Raw genomic sequence first — 22,526 nt, 5'->3', positions numbered from 1 at the left:
TGAGAGCCTCTCAAGGTGGTTAATGGAATTCCCTTTTAATTAAGCAAATCCGTATGCTTAAAAATACAAAAAGCAGAAATAATAAATCACTAGTATGAGCTCTGTTAATATGCGAACTAGGAAAACAATAGTTTGGGAAGCACAAAAACCGTGCAGGTGATACATTCCTTGATGATCTGCTACAATAACCTCAATTCTGGCTTTCATGCTAGAACCTCAAAACACCCTCAATGGGAAACCCAGTCGATCTTTCTGAATAGAAATGGAAAGGTGTGACAGAAAATTGCCACGTCAGAAATAAGATAGTAAACTGTACTTCAATAAATTTAGGTTGGTTTACAGCAAATGGTCTAAGCTAGGGACAAACAAAAGGGCAAGCATATGTTAGCCAACCCAGTTTCTGGTGACAATGAATAAAGAGAGCTATAAACAACCATTTAAAATTATTCCTCGCCTCATGAGCAGGATAATTTTCAATCATACAACACAGCTACTTAAAGTTTGGTGAAAAGAGAATATTATTTTGAAAGACAAAGGAATTATTACAATTTTTCAAAAAAAATCTCAACTTGTCCATTCTAACTATAGTAAGGGAGCAAAATAGCCTTGATTATTATTTTCTAAAAGAAATATGATTTCAAAATAAAGTCTTATAAGAGGATTCAAATCAAAGTATGCAAAATAATAAATTTATGGGTAAAGGAATTAACAATTCTTGAACAGTAACAATAGGTCAAGTATTATGCAGCACCTATCATATACATTATCTAACAAAAACTCAAGGTGCACAGTATAGTATACTTAATTTAAAGGTGTTTACTAAAGCTTAGTGAGGTTAGGGTAAGTGTCCAAGTAACAGACTGTGAAATCAAACCAAGGTCTAACCCAAAGTTCTTTAGAACTATCTGAAGCTTTATTACATGACATACTGCATATGTCACAATTAACTTTCTTATCAAATAATAACTTAACCTGAACTTCAGGGGTTTAAAGATTTTGTTTGTTCGTTTGTTTAACTGAGAGAGAGCGCACACGCACGTATGTGCGCTCCCATGAGCAGGGGGAGAAGCAGACTGCCTCCTGAGCAGGGAGCCGGACATGGGGCTCGATCCCAGGACCCTGGGATCACGACCTGAGCTGAAGGCAGCCGCTTTACCGACTGAGCCACCCAGGCGCCCCTGAACTTCAGTTTTTATCACAAATTTGGAATTCATGAGCAAAGAATAAATGAATTATCTGCATTTTTCTTCTCTCCCAGTTTTTCTGTTCTTCTAATTTTCTCCCATTTAAAACACAAAAGACTGAAAAGAATACAGTTTAACCACAAATTAATATTTTTTCTGAAAAAAATTAATGATATAAAAAACACAGTGAGCTATTTCTTAAAATATGTGTTTTATTCCACATACATTACAAATTTTCATCAAAAAGACTGTTTAGGGGTGCCTGGCTGGCTCAGTCGGTTAAACGTCTGCTTGCCTTCAGCTCAGGCCATGATCCCAGGATCCTGGGATTGAGCCCCGCATCGGGCTACCTGCTCAGCGGAGAGCCTGCTTCTCCCTGTCCCTCTGCTGTTCCCCCTGCTTGTGTGCTCTTTCCCTCCCTCTCTCTCTGTCAAATAAATAAAATCTTTAAAAAAAAAAAAAAAAAAAAGACTGTTTAAAAGTGCATTAATTATTATACAGATAATAAGAGCTTTGTTATGGCATTGGATTATAGAAACAGTCAAGTTTCCACATTTTCCTGAAAGGACTTTGTGTGTACTTTTGTTTTGTTTTGCAGTGGGAGAGAGAATTATCAAATATTTGAATTATTTAAGAGTACTCAACTCTCAAAATCAATGCTTCTAAAATATACTGCCTTAGTAACAGATGGGTGGCCTCTAGATCCACTCCAAAGCACAGAGGTGGGAACTGGAGTTCAGAATGAAAAAGATAAATTTGGTGGGAAAGGTCTTTCTGAGTGAATTAAATGGTGACAACTTATCAACTGCAGCTTAGGTCCCCTAAGCATTGACACTGTAGTGACATCACCATAACTAACAGCTTGGATAAAAACTGAATAGTACCAGAATGTTCTTTCAGCTTGATCACCTGAAAGTACCAAATAAAGACTCAAAAAGAGAAGTGAAAAAAGTTTTTCCCGCAGAAGTTCTTAATTAACCCATTCTTTCTCATCTGTTTTTCCCCTTAAAACACTATCCGAGCCAGGAATATACTGTTATGCCATAAAGTAAGGGGGCACTAGAACAATAATGACAGGTCAAAAGGCCATACAAGCCATCATGAAGGGGCTTTCCCTAGCCAAATCTGGCAGAATTTATGCATCAAAATAAATGATGGTAGTAATGAATTATAATTCATTGAATAAAACAGAAATCCATTTCTCCAAACTTATATAGCTAAAAAGATTAAGGGAGATTAAAAACATACATATATGTGTACATACGAGAAAATGAAAAACTCTTCCTTACAAAAAGAATGTCAAACAATGAAAGTAGAAAGAATGGTGACATTTGAAAATTAACATTACAGCCATAACTCTACTGATTTGGACAATAGAAAATAAAACATATGAGTCAAAATGTGATAATAGGATAATTACACAATCTCATTGTATCTGGCCACAAATTACTTAATAATTACAAAGACAGAATTAACAAAGGTCACAGTTAACAAGTACTTATTAATTTACAGTGTAGAAATCTGACAGAACACCACCTCAAACAAGTGATCAACAATGTTATTATCAATGACACAGAAATCACAAGCCTCCTGCTTTGATATACTGAGAAGGATACAACATCACTTCTATGGTATTACTACAAAATGCATAACCTAAATCTAGTCATAAGGAAACTATCTCAAACTGAGGGACATTATATAAAACATATGGCCGGAACTCATTCAAAACGTCAATGTCAAGAAAGAAAAAGAAAGGCTAAGGAATACTTCCTAGACTTAAAAGAGACACGAAAACTAAAATGTATGATTATGGATTGGATCTTGGGGGAAAAGGGTTTAAGATATTAAGGATATAACTGGGACAATGATGACATCTGAGCTTAACTACAGATTAGATAATGGCATTTTATCAATGTTAGATTTCCTAATTTTCATAATTATACAGTGCTTACATGAGAGGCTACGCTTGTCCCTAGGAAATGTTCACCTAAACACTTAGGGGTTAAAGAAAGAACAATCTCAAGTGTGCAAATGACTCTTGAGTGGCTCAGGAAATAACTTTTAAATACACGTTAGTAGTAAAAGGGCAAGCAATCACACAAACTACAAAGCAAACTGGGCAAAAGAAAAACTATTGGCGAATCTGAGTAAAAGGATATATGAAGATCTTTGTGCTATTCCTGAAACTTCCCTAAGGTTGAAATTATATCAGTATAAAAGGAATGAGATTTGTATGTCAAAGAATTTTGAGAATTACAGGAAAACCTGGGAATATCCAGCATTACACTGAGTGTCTCAAAACAACCGTGATGCCGTTCCTTCTCTTACCTTTCTAATAGATTGTGGATCGCTTTGAAGAGCAGTGTCCGACATTCATAGGAAAGGCCATTTTCCCAGAGTCCTTCCTCCACAACTGAAGAGAGTAAAACAAAGCAAAACAAAACAAAAATGAACCAGTTAGAAAGGCGTCCAAATAAAAATTAACTTTCAAAACATTTTTCTAAAGGAAAGTTGATGAATTCATTGAAATGAATTATCTCACGCTGAAACTGGAGAAAGGAAGTTAAATACTTGCCCAAAGTCATAAAATACCTATGTAAAGAAGTAAATAACGTTTCAATTTTAAAGTCTTCAGAATATATAAGCATGGTACAACCTCTCTCCAATAAAAGTCTTTCCAACCTGATTCTTCAAAATTTGAAATCATTTGAAATTCTCAAATTAATCTTTCTACTGAAAAGTGCCACAAAGACAAATTTTGTTAAAATTCTATTTAAAGATAACAAAATGTCACAAACTGATGCTAAGGTTAGCATCTGTATTTTTAGAGGATAAACTAAAAGGAGAAAATATTCAAAAATGTCAGTTATTCAAATTTCCTTAAATGTTCTAAAGGCAGTATCTCAACAGGATTTTAAGGACATGATTTTAGGGGAAATGCCAGGAAATTAAATCTTAATATAAAATCAAATTTATTTCCTAAACTCATAATTTCATTAATGTTTGACATTTTGGGAAATACTGTATTTGCCTTGGAAATACAACATAACACTGAGCCACAAGTAACTCCACCACCAAGAAAATCCAACAGACTAATGAATGCCCCATGCATTCCTAACATTCTTTTCATATATAAAAGGATATAAAACACCCTAGAGAAGACAGCTAATTTCCTTTTAAATTATATTAGCTCAGTTCAAGATAGCAAAAAATTGGAAGAATGGAAAGGACATTTACAGAATATTTTCTTTCCCTTTTACTTGTTATCTTGACAAAAGCACTCACCAGAGAAAATTTTGACAGAATTAAAACACATGTTAAATCCACAATGCATTTGTAATAGTTTTACTACACCAATAGACATCTCAAAATGCATCTCCATATTCTGCAAACACACAGAATTAGAAAAAATGTATTTACATTCATGGGTTTTACCTATAGGACTTTTTTTTTAAATGATAAAACTGGATAATTTTATTCTTGGTATGTCAGATAGGTTTTTTATTTTCCTATGTGACTTAACCATGATTTACCAAATTTTCCCCAAAGCAACCTCTGTCAGAAACATTTTATTATTTATCACTAAAGAAATGGAAATAAAGTATAGCAAATAAACAAACATTCCTGCTAGCAACAGACTGCCTCTGTTCAAGACCAAAAGTTTCCTACAATCCTCTGAAGGTGTCATGAATCTGTGTTCTCACACATTTATCTTCTAGACAGAGCTTTACCTGGGTGAGAAAGAGAGCTAACATTTCAATAAAATGAACACCCCATATTAATTTGCTTTTCCTTCCTAATGTGTTCACTGACTGTAAGACACCATCACTTTAAGAAGCACGATTTTTTTATACATCACTGAAGGTGAAGGGGTAGAAGTAAGCTGCCATTTAAACTATAACATGGCTCTTATAATTTAGAATTTTTAATCTGCAATTATTTAAAGAGCTCTTTTATATTTATTGACATGTTTTTCTTTTTTTAAGATTTAGAGAGTGCATGCGCGCGTGTGCGCATGCGCGCGAGAATGTCGAGGAGAGGGGCAGAGAGGGAAAGAAAAGCAGAGAAGCAGACTTCCTGCTGAGCACAGGGCCCAATGCTGAGCTGGATCCCATGATCCTGAAATCATGACCTGAGTCAAAGCCAGGAGTGGGAGGCTTAACCGAATAAGCCACCCAGGCGCCCTACTGACATGTTTTTCAAGTATCATTATTGTACATACATAAAACAGATAATATAAGCCCCCCCCCAACAAAAAGTTTAAAAATTCCAGGGGTGCCTGGGTGGCTCAGTCGTTAAGTGTCTGCCTTTGGCTCAGATCATGATCCCAGGGTCCTGGGATCAAGCCCCACATCAGGATCCCTCCTCAGCGGGAAGCCTGCTTCTCCCTCTCCCACTCACCCCGCTTGTGTTCCCTCTCTAGCTGTGTCTGTCTGTCAAATCAATAAATAAAATCTTAAAAAAAAAATAAAGTCAATTCTTCTTTTTTTTTTTTTTTTTTTTTAAAGATTTTATTTATTTATTTGACAGAGAGAGACACAGCGAGAGAGGGAATACAAGCAGGGGGGGGTGGGAGAGGGAGAAGCAGGCTTCCTACCGAGCAGGGAGCCTGATGCGGGGCTCGATCCCAGGACCTGGAATCATGACCTGAGCCGAAGGCAGACGCTTAACGACTGAGCCACCCAGGCGCCCCTAAAGTCAATTCTTCTAAAACGAATCTATAGAGTCAACTCAATTATAATCAAAAATCTCTGCAGGATTTTCTATACAAAGAGAAAAATTGCATTTATATGACAAAGCAAAGGAACTAGAATACCCAAAATAATGTGGTAAAAGAAAAATATGGCTAGGAGATTTACACCACCTGATTTCCAGATTTACTACAGAACTAGAATTGACAAGATAGTGTGATATTAGAAATAGGATATACAGATCAACAACAGAATAGAGAGTCCACAAATAGACCCACAAACATATGGTCAATCGACTTCCAAAAAAGGTGCAAAGGTAATTCAGTGGAGAAAGAACAGTCTTTTCAACAAAGGGTGCTGAAATAAATTAATATCCCCATGCAAAAAAAAATGAGCTTCAAATCATAGATCCCACCACATAGAAAAATAAACCCCAAAATGCAAAACCTAAAACTATAAAATTTCAAAAACATAAGAGAAACTTTATATAAGCTTAGGTTAGCAAAAATTTCTTAGATATGACATCAAGAGCATGATCCGTAATGAAAAATTGTTCAATAGGGCTTCATCAAAATGAAGAACTCTGCTCTTCAAAAAAAACACGGAAAAGTTATGTTCAGCTACAGAGAAGACAAGCCACAGATGAGGGATAAGCAGTTACAAATCACATGTCTGACAAGAGCTTGTATTTACAATATGATACTCTTCTTTAAAAATCTCAAAACTCAACCCCAAGGGAAAAAAAACATTTTAGATAATGGCCAAAAGATTTGAACAAACCCTTCACCAAAGAATATACATAAACGGCAAATAAAAACATGAAGAGATGCTCAAAACATCACCAGTCATTAAGGAGATGCAAATTAAAATCACAGTATCATCCATTAGAATGGCTTAAAAGAAAAACTGAAAATACTAAGTGCTAGTGAGGATATAGAGTAATTGTAATGGTCATGTACTGCTGATAGGAATGCAAAAATAGTACAGCCACTTTGGAAAAGCTGACTTTGGCAATTTTTTCTGAAGTTAAACATACACTTGTCATGCAGCCCAGCAATATCCATCGTGTGTGTGTGTGTGTGTGTGTGTGTTCAAGTAGAATAAGAACTTGTGTCCACATGAAAAACTGTAGCAAATATTTATAGCTGGTTTGTTGCTGCTGTTGTTGTTTTTCCAAAAATGTCAGGAACTGGAAACCACCCAAAAGTCCCTCAACTGGGGAAAGAACAAACAGTAGACAATCCATACACTGGGATACTATTCAGAAATAAAAGGCGCCTGGGTAGCTCCCTCAGTTAAGTGGCCGGCTTTTGATTTCAGCTCAGGTCATGATGTCAGGGTCTTGGGATCAGTCCTGCATAGGGCTCTGTGCTCGGCAGGGAGTCTGCTTGAAGATTCTCTCTCTACCTCTCTCCCTCTGTCCCTACCCTGGCTCACACGCCCATGAGCACTTTCTCTCTCTCTCAAATAAATAAATCTAAGAGAGAAAGAAAGAGAGAGAGAGAGAGAAACAGAAAAAAAGAGAGAGAGAGAAAGTAATTAATTAAAGGAACTGATACACTCAAAACATGGATGAATGTCATGCTAAGTGAAAAAAGCCATCATACTCAAAAGGCCACAATGCTTTATGATTCATTCATATGGCATGCTCGCAAAGGCAAATTTAAGGTAATGTAAACTGTTCAGTGGATTCCCATTCCCATCCCTGGAATGGGAGTGGTTGATAACAAAGGGACATGGGAAATTTGGGGGATCATGGAACTATTCTACATCTTGATTGTGGTAGTGGTTATACATAACTGTGTGCATTTGGCAAAACTTACAGAACTACAGACTAAAAACAGTAAAACTTAATCTTTTACTGCTCTACATAAACTCATTTTACTATTAGACACAGCTTGTGAACCTATGCCATTATGAATATACTTACATTGATTTTTTTATATTTTTAGTGTTGAAAATGAGAACAGGATATGAATCAGAAGGACTCCTACTCTAAACCTATGTACACTGAACATGATTTTTTTATCCAAATGATATGGTTTATTTGGTTAACCTTCATTTACAAATTATTAAAAGCAAAAAAAGTTTCACCCACAAGAGACTACAGACTAAAGTGGTCCACCCTTACAATACACTACAAACTGTATTAAGTACTTTGTATTAAATACTGCAAATACAAAGAGAACAAAAATTTCTCTAAAACATTTCTCAAAAAATTTTTAAATACTGAAAGTTTGAAAATTACCTTTATATTAATATCACTTTTACATGTTAATTCTCATATCTTCCTTTATATTATATAAATTTATATAAAGTTTAGGCACCAATTTAATAGAATACTGGGAAGAAAGTAGTAACACAAAGTAAAACAAATCAGACTACATTAAGCTCTTGTTTAAGTATACTAAAGCTTAAGAAACAGAGAATTATAAATTATCCTATAAGCTAACCAGTAAAATTTAAAATATAAGTCAGCAGAGGTAATGTACAAGTAAGGGCACACTATTTGGACTTCAAATGAACACCTCAATGTCATCTTACATACTAAAGATTCAAGAGCAGTCAATAACTTATTGAAGTCAACAACTGTAATCAAGGATAACCCCTCTACTAAATAATATCCATTAGGCCATGCATTTAAGGATAATGCATTATTTTGCTACGCTTTTAAATTTTCTGTTTTTATATAGCAAGCATACTGTGGAAAGGAACAAAAGTCAGACCAAACTTTCTTATCTACTTCATGTGCAAAATTTCCAGAAATACAAGAGCAGTGGATGTTTCAATGAATCTCTAAAATGTAAGTTAAAGCTAGAACAGCATTTTTGGAATCTAATAGATATTTGGCCAACACACACTGGCCCACAGTTCTTGGCTATGTTATGCCTCAAGCACCAGGCTAGAAATTAGGAATGCTTTCAAAAAGCTAATAGAGATTTTGAAAACCACTGTAAGGCAACAATAACTTCAAATCCTTTGCATTACAGTTATCAAACATCTTTTTAAAAAAATTAAAAAGTCTTTTATTTTAAAATAACAGTAAGATAAAATAACTTATAGTCAAGGCTGATTTTCTATCTAGGAAACAATCTTTCTCAGTTTCTGAGGCTTTATACTATGTGCCAAGCTTTGAATCGAGCATTACCTATAAATGGGGGATGGGGAGAACGTTTTCACCACAATGCCATGATACAGAGTAAAGGACATGTGGCATTCACTTTAGCCACTCAGTATCTGACTTCTTCCTATCACTGGGAATTGCCTATTTCATAAGTTCTCCTGGGTGTCAAATATGGTGACCCCTAACAGGAGCTGAAACAGATGCTCTCTTCCATCCTCTCCTGCAAAAGGGACAAGGACATATATGCTAAAGTCCACTAGATGCTCCTGCACCACACCTTTGACTCTGGATCTAGTGACACAGAAGAGAGCAGACACAGAGATTTCGGTCACCACTAGAAAGAGAAGCTGTAAGATCAAGTTTCTGGTGCTAAAGCAGCAGAGGTACGGCAGCATCTAGCGCTCAGTGCTGACAGCACTAGTATTCTCATCAGACCAATTCTGCAGCACCAATCCTAAGACTGACAAATAGTTCTGCGAACACTCAATATTCTTTTAATCAACTCCTTTTTTTAGTTTGCAACTAAGAATTCTGACCAATACAGTTTATTCTAATCTCCATTTTATAAGTAAGAAAACTAAGGCTTACAGATCTTAAACTTGCCCAAGAATCTAATAAATCCAAGAATCTAGAGGCATATATAGCTATATTCAGAAGCTAACAGGATCAAATGTATTTTATGTCTACTTTTTATAAACAGTAAATATACAAATTATCCCATTAATTAAACTCCATAAGGGGAAGTAATTTATTTTCATAGCTGCAGTGATATCTGTAAATATGTGTTGAGTTGTGACCTAATATTGTATGTGCAGATACCTTTCAAATTTCATTGGATTTAGCTTCAATCTAAAATCTCCTTATATCCAGTTAAGAGGATTAGTGGCAAAGCTGAGATTCAAGTCCCAGTTTTCTGACTCTAACACCCATGCTCCTTCCACTATACCACACTTCTCCATAGGGTTAGTGTTACATTAACCCATCCCATCTGCCTCTTTTATTCTTAATGCTAGCTACAAAGGCAACCTTCAACACTGAAGTCAAATTTCCCTTTGGATCCACAGTTTGCACCTTAAATTAATGTTTTCTAAATAGCTGCAAGTAATTTTTTCAAAGGTAAAACAAAATTGAAATTGCTTCTGTAATCTATTTATACAATTCCATGATAAAATGAGAGAAAATCACATTTTAGCTTTTTTAAACTATTTTTTTCTGAAACACCTTCCTCCCAAAGTGAAATTTAAACTAACATTCCATTTGCTTGATACTTAGATTCGTCTGAAAGTAAGGAGGGTGTGGGGGAGAGCCATGGACCAGGTACTAGTTAGTCTAAATTAAGTTTCTGTAAATGAAGGGAGATGCATTCAATATTTAATTCTCTATCTCCCTTCTAAGGTGGACTGAGAAGAAAAGCAACCACCAAGAAATTTATAAGAAAGCCTGCAGGTGGCTGGAACACATCATCATGAAACCTACAATCTCCCCAGGGTATACTGTCTCCATCTTTAAAATTAAGAAAAGCCTTTCTAATTCTTCTGATCTTTCCAGTTTACATTTAAACACTTATTAATTCTTTAAGAATATAAAGTAGCAATAAGACTATCTCTATAGACGACTATTTATAAATCTACTTAGATGTAATGGAAGAATTTTTCTAAAAGTTTGTTAGTCTCTGAAAAGAAAGCACCAAAAGACCTAAAACGTGTATACAATAAATGAGTGGCAAGATTCAACCAAAACAAAGAATTCCTGAATTAAAACATTCTCCTGTTGTTATGAGGTCTATTACAGCCAAGCTAAAACAGAAAAGTAAAATTTAAGTAGTACCACAGCTGCCTATTTACAAAGAAAAACTATTTGGCACTAAGTTATCTCACTTAAGCTGTAAAAGCTGTAATCAGAATTTGTTTAAATTGCTGTTATTCAACATTTTTTAATATAGTAATCCTCATAATCAAATATTTAAACTGCAAAAGTACTATATAAATGTTTTTTTTTTTTTGAGGAGACAGTGTTTTAGAAAGGAACATTTAAACAGTAGTAATTACTACTCAGTGCCCAAATAATTTTTCAAAATCCTCACAAATTGTAATATAACTTCTTTCAACTTTAAGAAACATGGCTCCTTGCAGAATTAATAAGCTTCTTTGAAAGAAAAACCATATAAAAGGTTCAGGAAAAAAGTCAATATGGCAAAATATCAAAGCAGCATATACTTCAATGATTTTGTGTTTCCCAGCAGAGATCTTGGAAAGATATCCCTTCCAATTCAACAAATGAAACTGACATACTTTACTTGAAGGGGTAAAAGTGGGAGGAGGGAGAATGGAATCGGGTAGGGAGGAGCATAAAAATTGTGAAACCCTGAAGAAATTCAAGCTCATGCTTTTAGAATTTAGGTCACCCTGCCTTACACAGTTTAAAAGTAGAATTACTTTCAAAGAATACATATTTCCTCTGAGCTATGATACATATTTCCTTTTAATGTATCATATTGCAGCAACAGCTGAAATGAACGTCTAGACATCAAAAACACTTCTTACTCCCACCTACTGCTTTTTTACCTCAGGCATCAAAACTAATGAAACCTATTATCCAGAACATTGAGTTCAGTAACCACATTGGCCTTTGCAAATATTGAAGGGGGGGGGAGGGGCACTTTCAGGGATGGCACTCCTTATTCAGCCATTAAAATTACTGAAAATCAAATTTTGTTCCAAACTCCAGAAATACAAATAGATTAAAGCAAGAAACATGAAACAAGGAGATTACTTCCCAGGTAGATTTCAATGACAAACTGCTAAAGATAGCACGGCTCTGAATGCAGGATTTATAATTTGCCCACTGCCTTTGTTTTCTATCTGATCTGCAGTTTATAAAGCATACTAGTTTTTTTTAGCTGCTTTATTTTTTTAACTGCTTTAAATTGTTAAATCCCCTAACAACTGCATAAGCAGATAGCATAATGAAACATTTATCAATTTAATTTTATGGGTTGCATCAAATGAAATGCTTTAAAGATAAATATAGAGAATTTTGAAGTATCTACTTTCTTAAAATTGACACGAAAAAACTGAGTAACAAAGCAGCATAATGCTACATTAATTCTGAAAATAGCATTATACCCATAAAAAATCCAATTACATACAACACAATTGATCACAGTTATGCTGTCATCAATTGCCTTGTAAGATCTATATTTAAAGTCATTAATAACTAAATGGACTTATTACTTATATCAAATTCAACCTACTTAGAGCTCTGATTTCCTTGAATTACTTGTGGGTGTAGAATATTTGGTATCACTTAACAAATCTATACTGAAAATGGATTTTAACTTTCCCAATGTCAATTAATCAATTAAATAAGAATTAGAAGATACAGATCAAGATACTCCATTTGTTTTGACCTATTTGTAACTTTAAATAATTACAAATATTGTTAATATTTTGTTTTGACCTATTTGTAACTTTAAATAATTACAAATATTGTTAATATTCATGGGACTGAAGCACAGCTGTGATTCAAAATTCTTTCTAATTTTTTTTAATTTGAATAGTTGACAATGTCACATTAGTTTCAAGTGTACAACACAGTGATTCAATTTCTCTATGTTATGCTATGTTCACAAGTGTAGCTACCATCTGTGATTCAAAATTTTAATAGTATAATGTTTTACTAAGGAATCTCTAACAGCATGAGTTCTCTGCCAGTTGCAGGATAACCAGAATTTTAATGACAGTTTCTACACAGTATTACAGCAGTTGAGACATGACCCAAGTTAGCATTTCAATGGATCACAGGACTCCATGTAAAGCTACTAAACTTTAAATTGAAGGAGACCATAAAACTAAATTTCTAGATAAACTGAACAAGACCTTCAAAAGACAATTGCCACAGAAAACAATCAGGCTGCAATGTTTCTTTAATAGCTACACAGTGGAAAAAAAAATCTTGCACAATGGCTGTTACTGACTTCTAAGAACCAAACTTGCCCCCATTTGTTACTCCTTTCAGAGATTCTTAAAAATAATTATTACTTTTTTACCCTTTAAAGCTATCAATGTGCTCTTAATTTTGTTATATAATACACATAAACAAAGGCCTGAAGGACAGCCATCAAAATTAAGTTATCTTTGGTTGCTGGATTAATTATTTTCTTCTGCACCACTCTGTGCTTGCAATAGATCTCTTTTAAATAAGGCTATTATTTATTGAACAGCTATATGCTTTAAAAAAAAAAAAAAGCTACATGCTCAGAAATTACAAGAAATATCAACATTCTTAGAACAGGAGCCACCACAAGATAGAATTAAATTTTGAGAAAGAAATCCAGATATGCAGTTCAGTTAGAACATTTAGTTTAAATCATTAATACTACAAAATAAACATTTTACAAACTAACTTACACACACACACACACACACACACACACACACACACACACACAGCTACTAAAATTCTGACAGGGCAAGTCCCCAAATTGCCTTTTACACTAAAGCTCAAACAGTTGTCTGTCACTGCTATTACAGTGAGTAATCCTTGCAGCTGTAACTGTTTGAAATGCAGCTGTCTGGTTGGCATTCTCTCCCAACCCCCACTCACCCAGCATTTCTGTCCTTGCTACAATAATCTTAAAGAGCATTTTACAGGAGGCTTAGCCCTGGCTGAGGGCACTCTTCGGCGTGACCGAGAGAACATGGAAACACGATTCATTAGACACGCCTGGAGTGATAACAATGGTGCTGCTTCTTGCTGCCTTTCATTTCGTACATCAGGCTGAGACTAATGCATTCTCGTTACACAACAAGCACATTTACAGACAGGAAAAAACTGTAATCACCTTTGATTAAGAGACAGCATATTTTTCCTATATGAGCCGCCAGCCATACTGACATAGTAATTATTTTTTAACTGACAGGTTAAAATAGCAAATGTAGCAAAAATAACATCTACCCAAAAAGAGAGAGAGAAAGAAGGGGGGTAGAGGGGAGATGACTACGATGAATACTTCATACACAAAGGTTTCTCTAGACCAGGCTCCGTGCCATATCCTTGAGACCTGATGGGTACTTAGGCCTGTATTTAAGCTAGACAGTCTATGGCAAATAGAACAGAACTTACCAAGCAATCTCATTCTACATATCCAATTCTTTGAAGGCAAAAAATACAGAATTTTTTTTTTTTGGTCATCTTAACTGTAATTATTATTGACCTACCTTCCTTCCATTCCTTTCACCATAGAACTACAGAATTCAACAGCAATATTAACCCTCTTCTCTTTTTCCATTATCCTACCTTTACTACAAAATAACTTGTTCTCTTGACTTTTTCCATTATGTAGTTTTACTACAAAGTAATTTGTTTCCTTTTACATAAAGCACTAGGCCAAAACAAAAAGCCTGCTTTCTATTTTAAGTAAAACAGTTTAAAAAAAAAAAAAACCCCACAAATGTATTCTTTATTAAAAACAGGAATGCAGAATAATTATTTTATATCTTTTTATCATTTCCCCAGCTCATCAATCACTGTACTTAGCAAAGGTTTGAATTATAGATATAAAAGCCCTCAATTTAAATGGAAAAAGAAGTCATAAGCCATATTATATTGAAACATGTAAAGTCAATTTTCTTCTAGGATTTTGAAAAGTGAACCACTTCTCCACATTCCCACACAACTGCAGTCTTTTGTGGGTTTATGCATATAGGTTGCTGGGTTATTGTTAATGGGGAGTTAGGTGGTTAACAGAAGAAATATATATTAACCAGGATTTGAAAGATTACGGTTAAACCAAATTACTGCAAAGTATTTTCTCAAGGTTAGTGGATTCTGCATAATTATTTTTTTACATGGTTAGCCTCTTTCTTAAGCTTTCTGTAACACTACTCTATTTTACAATTAAGAATGTGCTAGAAAACTAGCAAAACAATTTATATGTGTGAAAATCTGTAACTAATGAAACAAAAATAAGCAAAGAGAAAAAGTTAAGTGTAGTTCACAAAACTTTGAGAACTAAAATAGCTTTTAAAAAAAAGTTATGTAGCACAAATGAATTTTTGTAAAACAGCAAAATGCTTGAGCAATTTTTAGCTGCTGGATTTTATCTGACCTGTGGTACCACACCAGGTTAGAAACTAGGAAATCTGCAGCCTATCTTTAATGTGTGTATAAGTGGGTCACTGAGCTCTGATGTGCATTTAAACACTATGTGTTTGGAAGAGAAATCTGACATGCACCACATTATGTTAGAATCACACAAGTTTAAAATTTTTATCATCTGGAACAGAGGATAACATCTATACTATTTCTACTCTGTAAGTGTCCAAGTCTCCTTTGTCATGACTCCCCCAAAACTAATCAAACCACTTCTATGACTGCTGCCTGCCTGTCTTCTGTTTGGGAGATATATAATTAATGATCAATATCAAACATGTCACTACAAAATTTTTTATTAAAAATTTCAATTTAATTGAATTCTTAGTAATGAGAACATTTTACATTAACAAACGACTTGGTTTACATATGAATTTCCATTATATTAACCTGGTTCTTAGAAGAATCTTAAAAGCCAGAATGTATAATTCTCCCCTCAAGTCTTCAAAATTAATTTATGCTTTTTTAATTCAAAAAACAACCTATTGGAAAGCAATAAAAGCTTCTCAAAACTTTAAACTGAAACATATCCAGGAAAAAGCTGTCTTTAAATCCAAAACTTTTAACAAGCTAAGCAGTTTCCAACGCATAAGCAAAAAATTTATAAATGACCTAAATATTCCAACATGGCCAACATTTTTACTTTATATAGGTAGTTCAACACTACAAGATTCCTTTGCAGTAATATGATTCAATTATGAAATCTGAATGCACTTTGGGAAATGGAGATCAGTTGTTCACACAGTGGTGTGAATGAGTTCAATCCTATTTTCTTTCTAAACTTAGCCAGAATGGCATTTTGACTAAAGGGTGAGGTGACCCAGTAATTCTGGATAAAGAACAACGTGGGGTGGGGAAGGGCTAAGTAGGTTCAGTACCATGCCCAGCAGTGGTTTTCTCCCTGGGGTCCTAGGAGTACTATGTCCTGTGGAAGAGCCCCCGCAAGTCTCTGGCCCTTTCCAAAATCTCTACATGTCTATGAGTATTGCTGCAGTTTTTATCCATTGTAAATAATTAAATTCTACAGAGGCTTCATTTGAAAACATAAACAAATACGATGAATTTGTAAAGAAGACAGAACTTGCAAACCACTCAGAAAAAGGAATAAAGAGAACCAGAAGCCCAGAAAGCCTGGGTCACTCTGCTAACAATTCCCTGGCTCTGCTGCTTCTTTCATAGTTCATCTCTACTCTCTCTGTTCTTTCCAGCTCTCAAACTGCAGAATTCTAATGAAGTGCACTAGAATGTTCCTGGGAAAGCCTTCCAAGATAGATTGTGAAAATTTCAAATATTCATAGAATCAATTCCTAGACAATCTACTCTTCCTCATCACAAAAACCCAGAACCCAAATCAACACTAGAGTTAAGCATTACAGGTAAAATCAGCTTTTTACGGGTTGACCTTAGAATTTACCCACCAGTTAAGAATAGGTTTTTCATGGGAGGTGGAGGGGGATACATATTTTCCAAATAATTAACTTATAAATTACCTTTTGGAACACACAATATTAATACTTAGTCAACTGGTGTTTCCCCATGTTGATACTCCTTTCCACAATTTAAAAAACAGCTATTAAAAAGTATAACAATTAAAAGCTGCTTTAATTAGCATTTGCCACTTAAGGGAAAAAGAGAGATATGTGACAGTAAAGGAGTAACTCAGAAAGCCTCTGTGGTGCCTGTAATATTTCTTGAACGCGATACATTAGATGTTTGTTGTAAAATATTTATTGGGGCGCCGGGGTGGCTCAGTCGTTAAGCATCTGCCTTCGGCTCAGGTCATGATCCCAGGGTCCTGGGATCAAGCCCCCAGACGGGCCCCCTGCTCAGTGGGAAGCCTGCTTCTCCCTCTCCCACTCCCCCTGCTTGTATTCCCTCTCTTGCTGTCTCTCTGTCAAATAAATAAATAAAATCTAAAAAAATAATAAAAATAAAATAATAAAATAATTATTTATTTTGTATGCAATTCTCTATTACAGCTCACAATTTTAAAGCCTGTTTTCAACTGTGCTTCAAAAACAAAAACTACATATGGAATAATATAAGGTTAAAAGTTCAATTATACATACCATGATCACAACTTTTTTTTTCCATGACCACAACTTTTAAGATGCATGTTCAAATATCTTGTAATGGAATAAACAAAAATTATAATTGCTATAAATTTCTATCCAAGCTTTTTATACCACATTTTAAATACAAGTACCCAGGGGCGCCTGGGTGACTTAGTCCTTAAGCGTCTGCTTTCGGCTCAGGTCATGATCCCGGGGTCCTGGGATTGAGCCCCTCATCGGGCTCCCTGCTCAGCGGGAAGCCTGCTTCTCCCTCTCCCATTCCCCCTGCTTGTGTCCCCTCTCTCACTATGTCTCTCCCTGTCAAATAAATAAATAAAATCTTTAAAAATAAATAAATAAATATAAAGTGCTGTATTTAGCCTTAAAATGACAATGAATACCCTAACTAAACTTTGCATATTTTCAAAAACAGTATTACCCCTAACAATGACTTAGCAACTCAAACGTTTATCAGAAAATAAAGAAAATAGCCTTAAGACAAAATGCAGTAAACATGAAAACAGATGTTGTTTGGACAGAGGGTATACATATTAATACCCTGTAAAGTACAGATATCATAGTTGAGTTTCTTTTACACTCCAGATTCTTCAAGAAGCAAAAGCTTGTTAACAGTTCTCACTGCTTTCACTCCCGGCACCCTGAGACCACTCTCCATGAGAGAGCCAAAGGGATCTTTTCAAAACTTAAATCAAGCCATAGCATTCTTCTGCTGAAAATTCTACTCCAATGGCTTCACATGGCATTAATGACCTATTTAAGGTCCTTACCATGGCCTGTTGCAAGGTCCCACCTGATCACATCTCCAGTGATCTCTTCCATCCCCTACTGGTTTTCCAGTTTCAACAGCACTGGCCCTCTGTCTCTTTCTCCAACAAAGTGAGCTCAAGGTCTTCGCCCTTACTTTCCCCTGTGTCTGGCTGGCTGGTGTATTCTTGGGTCTCAACTCTAAGGTCATCTCCCAGGGGCTCTCCCTAACTACTCCTGTATCTGAAGTACCCCTTTCCCAGCCGCTCACTTTCTCTCAGCTGCTTTGTACAACATGACCATGAAAAGCTCTTCACTCACACACAAGAATGCCACCTCCATGCACACAAGGGCAATGTCAATACTTGGCATGCTTACTATACTGCACAGAACCTTCCACAAAGAAGAACACTGTGACCTCAAGAAAGTGGAGCAAAAGACAACCTACTACCCAAAGACAACTTAATGTTACTCAACTTTTCGGACACGAATATTATACATGACAAAGCAGCATGGTATTAGGTATGAGTCTAAGAATTTTGACACTATATAAAATAGCAAAACAAACTCTCCCTATAAAAGGCTTAGATTTTTTTCCTACTTATGATTTAAGGAACACTGTACACATTCTCAGAGTTGTGATTTTATTGTTTCCATGGAAACCAAACAGGGTCACAATTAAAGCACAAAAACATTTCTATAAAAACATGTATAAATGAAATATGTGATGAAAATAAGATCTTATTTGAACCTATGATAATTAGCAAGATTACAATGAATAATGAGAAGGATTCTTGAGGGTAAAATCAAGAAAATTATATTAAATTAAAACACTTTATAATAATGACAATAAACTATCACATTTTTTTTTTAAACATTTTATTTATTTATTTGACAAAGAGATAGAGAGCACAAGTAGGCAGAGCGGCAGGCAGAGGGAGAGGGAGAAGCAGACTCCCCGCGGAGCGGGAAGCCCGACGTGGGGCTCGATCCCAGGACCCTGGGATCACGACCTGAGCTGAAGGCAGACGCTTAACCGACTGAGCCACCCAGGCGCCCCAAACTATCACAATTTAAAGCAGTTACTAGTGAGTCTCCCACCAGTTTTGTGTGTTAAAATCAGACATTTCTAAATTATAAAACTTCTATCCTAAAAAGCAGAAATTAGAATATCCTAACATTCAGAAATAGAGCTCTTTGTTTTTTTCTAGGCATAAGTGATTTTAGTTATCAACTTTATAGGTTATTACTATTATTACTTATAAGGCCTCTTTCACTAAGAATTCACAATGTCCTCTAATTTCTAATGACTATCTGTCATGTTCATCAAATTTGGAATAACAAAATAAAGTTACATAATAACGGAGAGACATTAAAATTTTAAGTTTGTATTATATACTGATATAATTGTACATATAACAAATGTGTTACTTGTTCCATTCTATAAAGTCCTTATGTAATTATCTGAAGCCACATCTATGAAGGCCCAGGAGAACCTTTTTGCAAAAAAAAGTCTGCAGAAAACTAATGTAGAATCATTTCTGTGTATGCTTTAACAATTTTGTATGATTTTTGTTCCTGGATTCTCAACTATCTCTGGCTTATTCACGGAAATCAAATTTTTGTGATCCTTTCTCAAAATTTTCTAAAAGTGAATTTATGATTTTAATCAAGTATAACTTAAAACATATGAAAATCAATTATAAATGCTCGATTTGAGAGACAATATTTAAAAGATATATTTTATCTATTTCAGGATAACCCAAATATTACACTGTGAGCTAGATTACTGAAAACCCCATTTTCAGCAGAGATGCTTAAAAATGAAGGTGAATAGAGAAGAAACTGAAACACAATGGCTCTTTTAAACTGACTAGACAACTATTCACTATTCATATTCATTTTGTATCCTTTAGTCTGGAAAAAGCAAGGCCCCTTCTAATTTTCAATTAGGCATATGCTGTCCTGTTTAATTTTTTCTCTAACCATTTTGCCCTTTTGAAGGTGAACTTAAATTAAGTCAAAGACATATAATACACAGACAGTAATCTGGAAATGGATTTTTGCCGCCCCAAACCAGACATTATGCCTTGCCAAGGGAGAAAGTCTGTATAAATAAGACTATTCACAAGATAGGAAGCATCAGCACATGCCCATTTACCTTCAGGGTAGTCACCAAAACTTGAAAGCACCATTAAGCACAGCATCAATGCTTTTGTCTAAAAGATCTCAGAGACTAGAAATGATCTTGGTAGCATAAATATCTATGATTTCCAGGAAACAAAAGGTTTCTTAGACTCATAAGAAACTGCCTACACATTTCTTATTAACTATGAAAATCACCTCCTCGTTTGAAGGTGATCATACTTTTATATGTTTAAGAAACAAAATTCTTGGCCACATTGGAATAACATAAAAACTTGTTTTATACTTACTTTACTTTAGTGCAGGTTAAGAACAACTGTTTTTAAAATAAAAGACTCCAGATTGTGCAGTTTCAATTTTCCACTGCTCATTTTCTATGACAATCTGACCAAGAATTTCCCTGGGGAAAAGGGGAGATGATATTCTGAAACCTCGTTCTCAGAAAAATAAATCTTTGATAACATGTCCAGTTTTTCTGGAAATATTAATGAAAAGGAATGATATCATAAACTGAAAGTCAATTTTAGAAATGAGCAAGTCAAGCTCGTCAAAAGGCCAGAAAGGACTTTCTGGAAAGAATGATAAGCATCTTGGAATCTCACTACTTCTCTCACACACTGAGCTCCAATCTGCAGCCGTTTCCCTGTGAGCCAATGCACTTGATGGGTGTGATAACAGATGGATCATTGTATCTGCCAACTTCCTGTGATGTACTGTATGGGGACTGATAATTTAGTGACTACAGAAGTCCTACAACAGACAATGCAAGCAATCCTGGCATTCAGTAAGTAGCTGCATGCAGTCCTTTGACAGTCTGTAGGTGTTGAATATATGTGGATTATTGTACAATGTAAGCTCTCTGCAAGTATCTATACCACTTTCAAAAAAAGAAAGAAATTAAAAACTGGGCAAGCTAAGAACTAAACAGAAAAACAGCAAAGAACAAGTATATCTTATCTTTAAGGTGGCATTTTTTTTTACTTAAAAACACATGAAGGGGAGCCTGGGTGGCTCAGTCAGTAAGCGTCTGCCTTCGGCTCAGGTCATGATCCCAGGGTCCTGGGATCGAGCCCCGCATCGGGCTCCCTGCTTGGCGGGAAGCCTGCTTCTCCCTCTCCCACTCCCCTTGCTTGTGTTCCCTCTCTCACTGTCTCTTTCTGTCAAACAAATAAAATCTTTAAAAAAAAAAAAATGAAAAATACATACTGCTCAAAGGTCTTATGACAGTTTCATGACCAGGTTAACTAGAAATAAATATGTACATAGCCATTACCGGCTTCGTTTTCAAATTGCACAACCTGTCAATAGCAACATTTTGGGTGAAATAATTCTTTGTTGTAGGGGAGCTGTCTTGTGCATAAAAGGATGTTTAGTAGCATCCCTGGCCTCTACCCAATTAGATACCAGGAGCACCCTACCCTCAGTGGTGACAACCAAAAAATATATCCAAACACTGCCAAATGTCCCCTGAGGGACAAAATCCGCATCCCCCCACACACCCCTAGTTAAGAATCACTGACGAAGACAGTCTAGAATTGTATTCTTCCAATTCTAATGTTTACTTTGGAGGAGAGGGAAAGACTATAAGGAAAGGGAATGTTTATTTAAGGAACTATACACAAAATAACCAAATAGAATCTATATTGTGTGGACGAGTTAAGCACCTATTACTAAAAAGAGGAATGGCCATCTAAAGATTGAGTGAATGAATTGTTCATCAACTGCGCAGGAAACTGGAAAAGCAACTTCTGTTAACAAATGTAAGAAGTGTGCGTAATTCTCTCCGCAAGTCAGAAAAAAATTCATAGCTTTACTACAATACTGAGTACAAATGAGACCGATGATACTTCCTTAACAAATCCCCATCAAATAAACCCTGCATTATGCTGGGCACTGATTTTACAGAACTGTCAACTTTAACAGATGCTCAGAGATGAAACTCTCTAGGTTTTAGGTTCTAGTTAAAAAAAAAAAATTCTTATTTATGCATGTACTTGTAAGTGTGTGTGTCTGTATACACTCAAAATCGCAATGCAATCACATTTTGGAAATCTCAGTACCAAATTAAGTATGGCCATGTTATTTTACTTGCGCACCACTGGGCCCTGCCAAATTTACTCAAGTTCTTGGCCATTTCTGCAGCAACTATAATGTAATGCTACTCTCTTAAGTCTAAAGTACAAGATCTCTTTTAAGAACTTGTTTTAGGATACTCTACAATATTAGTTAGCACTTGTAATAAATGTCCTATAATCAAATTAAGTATGCTATTTGTTCGTGGAAATGTGGTTCTCTTTCTTCTCATTTCTCTCTGCCTGCTCTTTTTGCAATTTCAATACCTGCCAATCCCGAGTTACACGGTGGGAGAAGAGAGAGGAGGAAAAAACATAGTGGGGGGTAAAACAAGTTC

General features: G+C 35.3%; 1 protein-coding gene across 4 annotated transcripts in view; it reads right to left on the bottom strand.

Moving 5' to 3' along the window:
• The window catches only part of MED13L (mediator complex subunit 13L), a 298,044-nt gene that overhangs the window by 146,573 nt on the left and 128,945 nt on the right, over nt 1-22,526 (bottom strand). For all 4 annotated transcript variants that reach the window (XR_013443499.1, XM_036115853.2, XM_036115854.2 and 1 more), the window contains exon 3: nt 3,513-3,597. Coding sequence is in view for 3 of the 4 variants with exons in the window: in XM_036115853.2 (XP_035971746.1) it covers nt 3,513-3,597 (85 nt within the window). In the remaining variant the exon portion in view is untranslated. The remainder of the gene's footprint in view (nt 1-3,512; nt 3,598-22,526) is intronic.

This window comes from Halichoerus grypus, chromosome 13 (genome assembly GCF_964656455.1).
Source record: "Halichoerus grypus chromosome 13, mHalGry1.hap1.1, whole genome shotgun sequence".
NCBI lineage: Eukaryota > Metazoa > Chordata > Mammalia > Carnivora > Phocidae > Halichoerus > Halichoerus grypus.
The sequence above is the reverse complement of the archived record's forward strand: the minus strand, read 5'-3'. Positions and strand labels throughout refer to the sequence as shown.